The 12,836-nt window shown below is 18.8% G+C and overlaps 5 protein-coding genes across 5 annotated transcripts; 3 read left to right on the top strand and 2 right to left on the bottom strand.

Annotated features, from left to right (window-relative positions):
- Window positions 1-695: 695 nt before the first annotated feature.
- PRSY57_0823300 (hypothetical protein) lies at window positions 696-3,221 on the top strand (the record flags this gene model as incomplete). The annotated part of the gene is made up of 1 exon (XM_012907172.2): window positions 696-3,221. One exon carries the CDS (start codon window positions 696-698, stop codon window positions 3,219-3,221), a length of 2,526 nt encoding a protein of 841 aa, XP_012762626.2.
- Window positions 3,222-4,029: 808 nt separating this feature from the next.
- Window positions 4,030-4,986, bottom strand: PRSY57_0823200 (dicarboxylate/tricarboxylate carrier, putative; the record flags this gene model as incomplete). The annotated part of the gene is made up of 1 exon (XM_012907171.2): window positions 4,030-4,986. One exon carries the CDS (start codon window positions 4,984-4,986, stop codon window positions 4,030-4,032), a length of 957 nt encoding a protein of 318 aa, XP_012762625.1.
- A 1,710-nt stretch (window positions 4,987-6,696) lies between these two features.
- Window positions 6,697-8,664, bottom strand: PRSY57_0823100 (DnaJ protein, putative; the record flags this gene model as incomplete). Its single annotated transcript, XM_012907170.2, has 1 exon — window positions 6,697-8,664. The coding sequence occupies one exon, from the start codon at window positions 8,662-8,664 to the stop codon at window positions 6,697-6,699; it is 1,968 nt and encodes a 655-aa protein (XP_012762624.1).
- A 1,414-nt stretch (window positions 8,665-10,078) lies between these two features.
- On the top strand, window positions 10,079-10,574 carry PRSY57_0823000 (hypothetical protein; the record flags this gene model as incomplete). The annotated part of the gene is made up of 2 exons (XM_012907169.1): window positions 10,079-10,126; window positions 10,422-10,574. 2 exons carry the CDS (start codon window positions 10,079-10,081, stop codon window positions 10,572-10,574), a joined length of 201 nt encoding a protein of 66 aa, XP_012762623.1.
- Window positions 10,575-11,189: 615 nt separating this feature from the next.
- Window positions 11,190-12,497, top strand: PRSY57_0822900 (lipoate-protein ligase B, putative; the record flags this gene model as incomplete). Its single annotated transcript, XM_012907168.2, has 1 exon — window positions 11,190-12,497. One exon carries the CDS (start codon window positions 11,190-11,192, stop codon window positions 12,495-12,497), a length of 1,308 nt encoding a protein of 435 aa, XP_012762622.2.
- Window positions 12,498-12,836: the final 339 nt, after the last annotated feature.

Below are 12,836 nucleotides of genomic sequence, written 5' to 3'. Positions count from 1 at the left end.
ATTTCATATATGAAATATAATATTTATAATAGAGGAAAGATCTATAAATATTCAAGCTATTCTACATATATATATAAAAGGGTGTCGTAAAAGGAGAAAAATTATGCACATTCAAGGGAAATTCTGTTCACTTACTAACTATTATTTTTTTTTTTTTTTGTTTTGGCTAACTACTCACACATTAAAATATTACCAAAAAAAAAAAATTTTTTTTTTTTTAAATTAAATAGTTGGACAAAAAAAAAAGAAAAATTTATATTATAGCATTATTCATAAATACCCATTTTGTTTTCATTTCTAATATATATACATATATACATACATACATACATACATATATATATATATATATATATATATATAATTTTGTGTGTTAAACATTATAAGGTTGTTCATAATAATATTTTATATTTTTCAAATAATTCCATAAAATATATTTTTTTCTTCTTCCATTCATATTTCTTCTTTAAACTAAACCATTTATATTTATAAGATAAGTAAAATATTTTTATATCTTATTAATATATCAAATTTATGTTTATTGATACATATAAGAACTTCTGGTATGTATATATTTTTTATTTGTACCAATTGAGAATATTTACAAATATATTCATACTATATTTTTTTCTAGTTTATAATTCATTTAACTATTGAACAGAAGAATAATATCAATCTACCCACTCCAATTTAAAATGAACGAAACAAGTTATATACCAGGTTACAGAGATATTAATATTCAAGCATTTTATAGACCACAAGAAGATTATGCTTTCGCAAATAATATAAGAGCTAAGCAATTTATATATAATCCTTATTTTAAGAAGGCATTAAAAGGTCCATATATCAAAAAAATGTATGAACCTTTTGAAATGAATAAACCACATATAAAAACCTTATTTTCTCCACATATCCTTTCTCACACAAAACTAAATAGACAATGCAATCCTTTAGTATCCTATCCTTATGGTATTCCTCGAGATATTGAATATGAAAAGTGTCCAAAATGTAAAGGGAAAAAAAAGGAACACACAATTAAGTATAATAAAAAAGAGAAGAAGAAGAATATAAATAAGATAGATACGTTTAGTTACGAGAACAACTTTTTTGTTTCAAGATTAAAACCCGGGTATAATAATTCCAGTCAGGAACAATATATTAATATAGAAAAAAATTATGACAATGACGATGTTATTAATATGGACATATATGATATAGAAAATATTAAGGATAAATCAAAACAGGAGTCCTATGAAGATACATACTCACTTCCTATGGGAAATGAAAATATACATGATTACTCCCAATCATCAACAAATAGTTACGATGTAATAAAAGAACTTAACAAGCCACGTTATGAAAATTTAGATAATTTCCCTATGCAATATATCAATACACATGACAATGATGATTCATCCATGTATTATTATAGCTATAATGAGAAAGAAAATTTTAATTCTCAAGAAAAAATAAAAAAAAAAAATTTGGATTTAAAGGATCTCCATATTAATGATGAAATAAATATACCTAATAAATATAAAAATGACACAAAATATAAACATAATGATGTTGAAGAATCTTCAAGTTCCCTTAATTCTGAAGAAAAATATGAAATTGACAATATAATAAGCAAATATAACAATAATAATGATATAGAAAAAGATAATAAAAAAAAAATGAACTTGATTGATAACAATATAATCAATAGAGATAAGAAAGGCAAAAAGGATTTATTAATTATGCTTATCAATGATCTGACTCATGGAAAAATAAAACACAAAAAAGAAAAAAATGATGAAAAATACCGAATGAATCATGAGAATAAAATAAAACGTGAAAATAAAATAAAACATGAAGATAAAAAAAAACGTGAGAACATGATAAAAAATGAAAATGTTGTAAAAAATGAGGAAATATTAAAAAATACACAACAAAACCTAAAGCAAGTAAAAATATGCGAAAATGAAAATATATTTAGCAAATACAATGTGATGGAAATTTATAAAAACCAAAATAGTATGTCAACAGATAATACAAAAGAAAAAAATACATCCAAACAAAATGCTCATCATATGAAAGAACATGAAAAAAAGAAAGAAATGGAAGTAGAACATTACCATAGGTACTGTAAATCAGGAAATGGAAAAAATGGAAAAAATGGAAAAAATGAAAAAAATGAAAAAAATGAAAAAAATGAAAAAAATGAAAAAAATGAAAAAAATGAAAAACGTGAAAAAGAAAAAAAACATGAGGACACAAAAATTAAAAGAGTATATTATAAAAATAGTTTGGAATTACCTAAATCAAATGAACAAGATATGTATCAATCAAATTTATCGAAAAAAAAATCTTTCAATCCCAAAAAAAATAAAAAGGTATCTATAGAAAAGGAACCTATCTTTTTCAAAAAAAGCAAAGATGATCAATCAAAAATAGCAAAACAAATAATAGCTAGAGCAAAATCAATGAAAATGAAAAGAATAGGTACCATTAATTTCCCAACTAAAAATAGCAATAATATAAGTCTTAAGAAACGAAATACACTAAAAAAATTAAATACAATGGTGGAATCAAAATTTAAAAAGCAAAACACTATAGTATTGAAAAAAAGAAAAACTATGCCAAGGTTGCATTTGACGAAACCACCCAACCCAATAATTTTTATAAACAAAAAAAAATTCCTAAAAGCACAGAAGACTGTACATATCCACGACAATAATAAAAAAAATAAAAATAATAACACAAATAATAATGATAATAATAATAATAATAATTTTAATAATAATAGAAAGAAAATTCTTAGTAGATCTAAGACAAAAGTTTATATTAATAATAAATCAAAAATTTTCAAAAAGGCAGAAGTAAAAATGGTTTCAAAAAATCCATTTAACATATTAGCATCTATCAACAGCTCAAATACCAATATACAAGATGAAAAGGACAAAAATACAATAAAAAAAGATTATGTAGGAAATAATAATAAAAACCTAAATATTCCTTCTAAAAAAGATAAACCCCAAATTAATAATCATTCTGTAAGAAATAAATTGAAATCAAAAAAGGATGAATTATATCAGAATATTTTATCACTAACCAAAAATATGAAAGAGCAACCTTTAAAGAAAACATATCATGAACATATAAATCATAAGGATTTATTATCCTTAACCTCAAAAAATAGTGATGAAATATATGATAATTCGGTTGATGGAGTATTGTAATGTGATGTTCAACATTTGTGTTTTCTCAACCCCACAAAATGAAAAAAAAAAAAATTATGGAAAGGTATCACATATATATAAATATATATATATATATATATATATATATATATATATATATGTAATATATAAACAAATTTTCATATAATTAATTTATGAAATTTATTTTTTTTCATCAAACCTAATATTATTACAATATATTATCATTACTCTCATTTTATTTCTATATTTTTTTTTTTCACGTTTTACATTTTTTATAATTATTACTTTTTTCATTTTTCAAAAAATCAAAAACAAAAAAAAATATGTAAGGGATATAAATTTGTCTTTTAAAAAAAAAAAAAAAAAAAGGAAAAGACTAAAACATTAATAACTAAAAAAAAAAAAAAAAAAAACATTTATACAAAAGATATTTTAATGTTTTATTTTATATTTTGATATATAATTTGTAAATATTTGAAAATAAATTAAGTAATAGTGAATATTTCTTTAATAATTTAATTATTTGAGCACTAGATAAATACAAATAATATACTTTTAAAAAAAAAATTACAACATTAGATTTTTGGAATATTAAACAAAATATACAAAAATAAAAATATGTCATATGACATTATAAAATTAATTTAATAATAAAAATATTATAACAAATATATATACATATATATATATATATATATATATATATATATATTCACTGTTTTGAAAAAAAAAAAATCGTTATATGTATTAATTAATAATATGTAAGTATATATTTTAATCTTTTTATTTATAAATAATTTCAATTACTTGTGGTTGTGTAATCAATTTAAGAAATTTTTTTTAAAAGATTATTTAGATAATCTACAGTTATAAGTGTAATCATAGCATGAGGTGCGATACGTACATAATAAGTAGCATAACTTGAATAGAAGATAGAGATACCTCCTTTTTTATATAATTGAATAGAACAATCTAACATATTTTTATAGGGCATTTTCTTAGTAACAGGATCTGCTTTCATTTTTTGCATGCAAGTTTTAACAAAATCAAAAGGTAAACTTAAAGTGACCGCAAAAAAGCCACTAATAACACTAGCAACCAGATTAGTTTTCATACCAACACCAAGATATTTTTGTAAAAATTCTTTTGATTGATCATAAGTAGAAAGCATTCCTAAATTTAATGACATGGCTCTAGCTATAGTTGGCACCGAACCTTTCCATAAAGCAAATAATCCTTCTTCTTTTGAAATTCTATATAATGCATTAAACACACCAGTATAATTTCTTTTTAATTCTTTTGGTAATGTATTATCAGCTTGTAATCTAATTAAAGATAAATCTGCAGGATTTCCAATAAAGGCTCCTAATCCCCCCGCAGCTAGAGCACAAAAACATTTTTTATAAAAAGGTAAAGGTTCTCCTTCTTTTTTTACCATGTCTGAAAAGGTACGAAATAATCCTAATCGACCAGTAGTATAAATAACTTGACGAGTTAATCCAGCATCTAATCCTTTATATAATGACAAAAATCCTTCATTCTTTATTATATCCTTAGCAACTATAAATGGATTCTTTAATACATTTTTTCCTTCAGCATTTAATTGAATTCTTACTTTTACCATATCTAATGGTTGGATACAAAATGTGGCAAACATACCACTTGCTCCTCCTACTGCGAATGGTTTTATCTTTTCAAAAACACTCTTGTTATTATTCCCCTTTTTATTAACATCAACACTTGAACTTGATTCTAAATCATATTTAGCTATATCTCTGTCCATCTTATATATATATATATATTAATACGTTCACAATTTTATTTAATCATACATATATTATATATATATATATATATATATATATATATATATATATATTTTTATTTACATGTGTTAGGTAAGGAATATTATCTAACGAAATATTTCCTTTATTTTTAAATTCACAAGATAAAATGATAAGGTGTATATATAATAATATTACCTCATTTCAGAATAAAATATGATCATCACGAAAAAAAAGGAAAAATATATAAATTAAAAAAAAAATAGATAAATAAATAAATAAATAAATAAATAAATAAATATATATATATATATATATATATATAATGACGTATGGAAAAAAAAAAAAAATAAAATAAATTATATATTATGTTGAATAATTATATTAATAATTTTATAATTTCATATGAATAAATATATTTCTTATTTATTAAATATAATATGTTTTTCACAGCTACATATTATAATGTACATTATATGCATATATATATGAAGCATGATTTTATTTAGTACTATATTTTTTTTTAATATATATATAATATATATATTAATATTAATTATTATATATATATATATTTATTCACATAATGGTGATATATTAAAATTAATATATTCTTATTTTTTATTTTAACTATTTAAATTAATATAAAAAATTTAATTAATATATATATATATATATATATATTATCCCATGTAAATAATATTTCCTGTTTATATATTAACACCTTAATACTAAAGAAGATATTCACCACGTTATAATATGTTACAAAGCTTATAAGTATCATTATTACATTTGTTAAATATTATAATTAAAATGTAGTATATTCCTATATATATATATATATATTTACGAATGTATGAATAGATTCCTTTTCTTTATAAATACACAATCTCATTTTTATTAACTCATTATGAGCATCATAAAAATAAAGTATAAAAAGAAGAAATCCATAAATATAACATATAGACAATTTATAGGACATGATAAGAAAGCTATTGTTAAAAAATAAATACATATATACAATATTATCTTTTTAATATCCAAAAGATATATTCAAACAACCCTTTTGGTACATTATCATTATATGAAACTAAAAAATTTAAACTTAAATATTCAAAGAAAAAAATATAATATAATATAATATAATATAATATAATATAATATAATATAATATAATACAATGCATATATACTTTTTTTTTTTTTTTTTCTTTCTTTTTATTTTTTTTTTGGAAATGTAAATTTAAAACAATTATTTCGAAAATGTTAATTCAAAAAAAATATTAAAAATATATTATTCATAATTCGAAATGTAGAAAAAAAAAAAAAAAAAATATAGGATAAATAAAATGGAATAAAAAAAATAAAATATAAATAAATAAGATAAAGAATATATATATAAATATATATATATATATATATAATGAAAAAATATTTCATTAAATATTAAAGTGTATCACTACTTATTCTCATCACTGGGTAAAAAAACTTCGGAACATTTCTGTTCATTTTATCTATGTGATATTATCTTCATATTTTACATATAGTATATATATATATATGTATACCCCTTTCCAATTTGCAAAATTATACGTTCATATATAAAAAAAAATAGGAGAAAAAAAAGAAAAAAATAAAATAACAATAATAAAACATATATACACACATTATATATATATATCATATTATAATCCAGTTGGTATATCCAATTTAACTAGCTAATAGAAGAATGAAATCCTTTATATTTATGACAATAACTGAAAATCCGACGGATAAAGCAAACAAAACATATTTGAAGAATCCATATTCCTTAAAAGTTGGGAATAACATAAAACCAACAATTAAAGAGAAAATAATTTGTAACTTGGATGTTCTATTAATAATATTATATAATTTATATGGTGTTGTAGTTTTAATATTAAATAGGCAATTGATATTAAAAGGTAAGCAATATTTTGGTATTTTTTGAAAGTTTAAGATTTCAATATCTTTGTATATATTATGTAAGAATGATAAATCTTCTTTATTTTGTGAATAATTACTTAAGTTTTTAATTTCATTAATTGATGAAAATGTATTAGATGAATAATCAAGTAAGAATGTATCATATTTATTAATTGTTTTATCATTTATAAACTTGTTAAATTTTTTTGTTAGATTTTTTTTTAATACATATACTGGTTGTATAAATAATTGTTCTTCTGTTTCTTCTGAACCATTTTTAGATACAAATTTGTTATATGAACTATTAATATTTTGATATGTTTTTCTCATATAATTGACATTTTTTTCATCATCAATATTATCTACAAATATAACATAACAATATGTTTTTCTTGAAGCCATAGTTGAACAAACAGAATCAACATTTATAGAATTAATTTCTACAATATTTTTTTTTAATGCATCATTATATACATTTTTTATATTCGTTGGAGATATTCTTCGTATAATTTTTACTTGATTATTGTTTACTAAAATAAAATAATCAATATTTTGATTTTCTTTTAGATATTCGTCTTTTTTAATACTTAATACTTTTAATGAATCAATTATAGACTTTTTAATAGACTCATTTGATATATTATCTATTTCATTATATTTTATAGAATACGTTTTATATATATTATTAAATTTATAAGTAATTTGCTTAGCTTGTAAACTTAATTTCTTCTTATTAGTTAATAATATAACATGATGGTTTTTATCAATATATCCAGACTTCTTTACATTTAATGAAGACATTTTATACAAAGCATCATTTAACATTTTTAAATCATATATATTATTAGGATAATTACTAGTAATGAAATTTTGAAAATCCTTAGATGTAGCATTAAATATGTTAGAATATAGTTGATATGTACCATCAGGTGATAAAATGAATATCGTTGGATATATTTTAACATTAAAAGGTACTTTTTGTTTTATTAATTTCTTATCTGTTGAAATATTTATCCTACCAAATGATATATATTCGTGATATTTATCAAAACTTTCTTCCCATATATTTGAAAAACTTAAACATAAACTATCTGTATCCGAATATATTTGAATTATCCAATAATCATTTGAATTTTCTACCAAATCAACATAATTTTTCATGTTCAAATTAATACTATTTGATTCAATTAATTTTAAAACCTTTCCTTTAGAATTATCATATGCTTTCTTTAATCTACTATCTGATAATGTTTTATATGCTTTTGTTATTTCTTGAAATTTCTTATCACAATCTTTACAATTCTTATTACTATCTGGATGATATTGTTTAGATAAATCACGATAATTCTTTTTTATCTTTTGAATACTATCACCTCTCTTACATTTTAAAACTTCATAATAATCAAAACTATCTCCATCTTCAAAATAAGATTCTATAGAATATTTCTCTTCTAAATATTTAAAAGATATTAATACAACAAATGATAAAATAATACAAATTATTATTATATTATCTAATATATATCTTAATTTATTCTTATACATTCCACCTATCATATTTCCTGAAAAATTACCATCCTTCTTATCTTTCATATTCTTCTTCTCATTCATTTTCTTCTTATTCAAGTCATTCATAATATCATTTATATCATCCTTCCCTTTAGATTTCCTTCTAGAAACAGCACCGTTTACATCTGAATTCTCGTAGCTATCATTAGAAGCTTTTCTACCCATATTCAACAAAAAAATCAATTACAAATTAAGGTAAATATATTTATACTAAATATATATATATATATATTTTTTGGGATCGAGGGGGATTATTTTCCTTAACGAATTATATTATACACATAAATATAAATATAAATATATATTTATTTATTTTGATACACAAAATAAGGATATATAATCTTGAAATATATACATTAATTTATATATAAAAAATTCAATAATCTACACACATAAAAAAACAAAAGAAATGAAATGATAAGGATAAAAATAAATAACTAAGGAGCTGAACAAAAAAATTTATTTATATTAGCTATTGTTTTTTTCTTTTTTTTTTCTTTTTTTTTTCTTTTTTTTTTCTTTTTTTTTTTTTTTTTTTTTAAGAATTATCAAAATTATACATGAAACAAAAGGAAAAATTCTTACTTTAAATATTAAAAAAAAAAAATTAACATAAACAAAATTATTACCTTTACAATTTCATATACATTTCGAGGTACATTTTTTTGTTATGATTAACAAAAATATTTCCAAAAGAATAAAAAAATATAAAATATTTATAAATATATATTATTATAATATAATGATTCAAAAATATAATAATACATATATTTATTAATATATATAATCATACAAAATATATATTCTTATTTTATTTTATTTTTTTTTTATTATATATATATATATATATATATATATCATTTTACAATATTTTCATTTATGATTTTTTTTTTATTTTCCTGTTCTCATCGGGTTTACAATTATATAAAATTATATATATATATATAATAATGTAAGAATATTATATATAAATTCATTATTATTATTTTATTTTATTTTATTTTTGTTATTTATTTTTTTTTTTTTTTCTTCTTTCTTTTATATATAATAAATAGTGAAATAATTAAGTAAAAAAAAATCCCCACTTGTCAAGTACATATATCATGGATGAATACATATAAAATACATACATATAATGAAATATAATATATAATATATATATACATATATAATATAATAAAATATAATATAATATAATATTAATTAATATATTAATATTATATATATATATATATAATATATATATTTTTTATATAAATACATTAGTTATATTATTTTAAAAAAGTGCCTTTGTAATATAATAATTTTATGAAACATTTGTTGTTTATTTTTTTCAAAAACGGAAAAAAAATTAAACCTCATATATTTATTAATTAAAAGAAATAAATTAAAAGATTCATAATATATTTCAAAAACATGTAATAAAATATTCATATGTTATATTTTCCATAAATAATTAAAGAATAATTTTGATCTTTTAAAGAACAAACTATACAAATATATATATATATATATATATATATTTATTTATTTATTTATTTATTTATTTTTATATACATATTTTATATAAGAAGTAACTATGAAAGAATATCATATTAGTATAGATACCAAGAAAATATTTGATAGGGTAAGGAAATAAAAGCTTTACATAAAAATAAAAATTATTCCCAAAAAGAATAAATATATAAAAAAAAAAAAAAAATGAACTTATAATTTTTTTAATAATATTTTATATATATATGTATATATATTCTGTTTATATATAATTATGTTGTTATTTATATTAAACAAGCATCACTTAATTAAATGCATATGTAATAAACTTATACACCTCTTATGGTTACATATATTTTTTTTTTTTTTAAAAAGTATATTTTATAATATATATAATTCATTTATTATTTTTTTTTTTTTTTTAATAGGCATATGCCATATCTCTTAAAATGTGTGATAAATTTATAAGACCATTTTTATATTACGGTTTCACACCAATGATATTTGGATATGGACTTTATTATAATAATGAGTTTACCCTCAATCCTTTTAAATTAATTCCAAAAATTTTAATAGGTTAAAATGTGTTGTACCCACATATAAATTAATATACACAACAATAGTATAAATTTTTATGTAATCAGAAATATATAATACAAGCAAAACAATATATATATATATATATATATATATATATATTTATATAATTGTGTTATTTATATGTAATATCCTATATGTATATATTTTTTTTTTTAACTTTTTTAAAACATGCTCATAATTCATTATCTTATTTTCAATTACATAATCTATATATTCATTCTTTAAAAATTTATTATAATAATGAATAATTAACAATTTTTTTTTTTTTTTTTTTAAACTTTTTAAAACATGTAAAATTGTAATAATTCATAATTAATAAAAATATGTAGACATATTTTATATTATAAAATAAAAAAAGTAAAAAAAAGTAGCATATAGATTTACACAACACTAACAAAATTTTGCAGTATTTTTAAAAAATCCATGCCTCCAAAAAAAAAAAAAAAAAAAAAATACAAACAAAATTATATAATATAATAGGTACTCATTAGTATAAAATGTAAACGTACACCTAATATATAAAACATAAATACATACATACATATACATTTATATATATATATATATATATATATATATATATATATTATCATTAAATGAACAAAATAAACCTGCTTGTATTAATTTCCTTAACTTTCATTATACTATTAAATCCAAAAATGAAAGTCGGAAAATTAAAAAGTAGAACAAATTCTGGCTTGTTATATCCATATTTTAAGAATAAATCATATAGATTAAATAGATATATATTCATAAAACCAATAAAAAATATAAATCTAAATTATCAGAAGAAAAAAAAAATGAACCTAACACATGAAATTTGTATTTTAAATTGTAGTGAAAAATTAATAGATTATAAACTAGCTTTTCAACTTCAAAATATCCTACATCGTTCAAAAATTATTATGAAAAATAAAAATGAAGTACAAATATCAAGTCATTTAGAATTAAAAAAATTAAAAAATTTCAAAGAAAACATGGAAAAATATGATTTCTGTTTTATATTACAACATACTCCATGCTATACCTTAGGTAGTGTAGCAAATTGTAGTGATATACTTCTAGATAATGAAAATTATTATATTGAAGAATTAGGAGATTTATATAATAATTCGGATTCGAATGAAATTATTCATCTTATGAATATATGTGAAACAATTCAAGATAAAATTAACCAATCTGATATATATAATGAAAATACAAATTATTTCAATAATTTTTTAAAACATTGTAGACAAAGAAAAATACCCATTTATCGAGTTAACAGGGGAGGTAAAGCTACATACCATGGACCTGGACAGTTAGTATTATATTTTATATTTAACTTAAAAAATTATCCATCCAATTATAATGAGCGAATTATAAATACGCACTATAAATATACAAACAAAGAAGGCTTTCCATCAAAAACATCGGAATATGAAAAGAATAACATATATACAAATTCAAACAGTAAAGAAAACATATCATCTATAGAACGCACTTTTGATTTGCGAACAACAATAAATAACTTTCAAAAAATTGGAATGGAAACCTTGCAAAAATTTAATATAAAAACACATTGTAAAAAAGATACAATAGGTATCTTTTATAAGGATAAAAAAATTATATCCATAGGATTGAAAATAACAAAATATATATCTATGCATGGATTGTCATTAAATTTTAATCTCGATAACAATTTTTTAAAATATCTATTATCATGTGGTATGAATCATAATGATTATATATCAATGCATGAAATAAATGAAATGAAAAAAAAAAATTATAATTATCAAAAAGGCAAAATAGCTAGTAGCTCAAATATATTAAATGAATTAACATTAAATATAACAGAGTCATTAAAAAAGGTGTTTAATGTAAAAGTAAGAAATATAAAAGATATACGAGAAATCTTTTATTAATTCCTATATTATATTATCATTATTTTATTATTTTTTTTTTTTAATAAGAAAGTTTTTTTCATATTTAAATGCACATCTAAGGGATACTTACCTTTTCATAAAATATATATATTCTATATGGTATTAAAAATAACATAATTTCCTTATTTTAAATCTTTTTGAAAATGGACTATTTTTATACAGCTAAAAAAAAAAAAAAAAAAAAAAAAAAAAAAAAAAAAAAAAATTAAAAATTTCCTTAAAGTATTAATAAAAAAAAAAAAAAAAAAAAAAAAAAAATAAAAAAAAAAAAAATAAAAAAAAATTATTTTTTTTTTTTTTTTTTTTTTTTTTTTTTTT

This window comes from Plasmodium reichenowi, chromosome 8 (assembly GCF_001601855.1).
Source record: "Plasmodium reichenowi strain SY57 chromosome 8, whole genome shotgun sequence".
Lineage (NCBI taxonomy): Eukaryota > Apicomplexa > Aconoidasida > Haemosporida > Plasmodiidae > Plasmodium > Plasmodium reichenowi.
The sequence above is the reverse complement of the archived record's forward strand: the minus strand, read 5'-3'. Positions and strand labels throughout refer to the sequence as shown.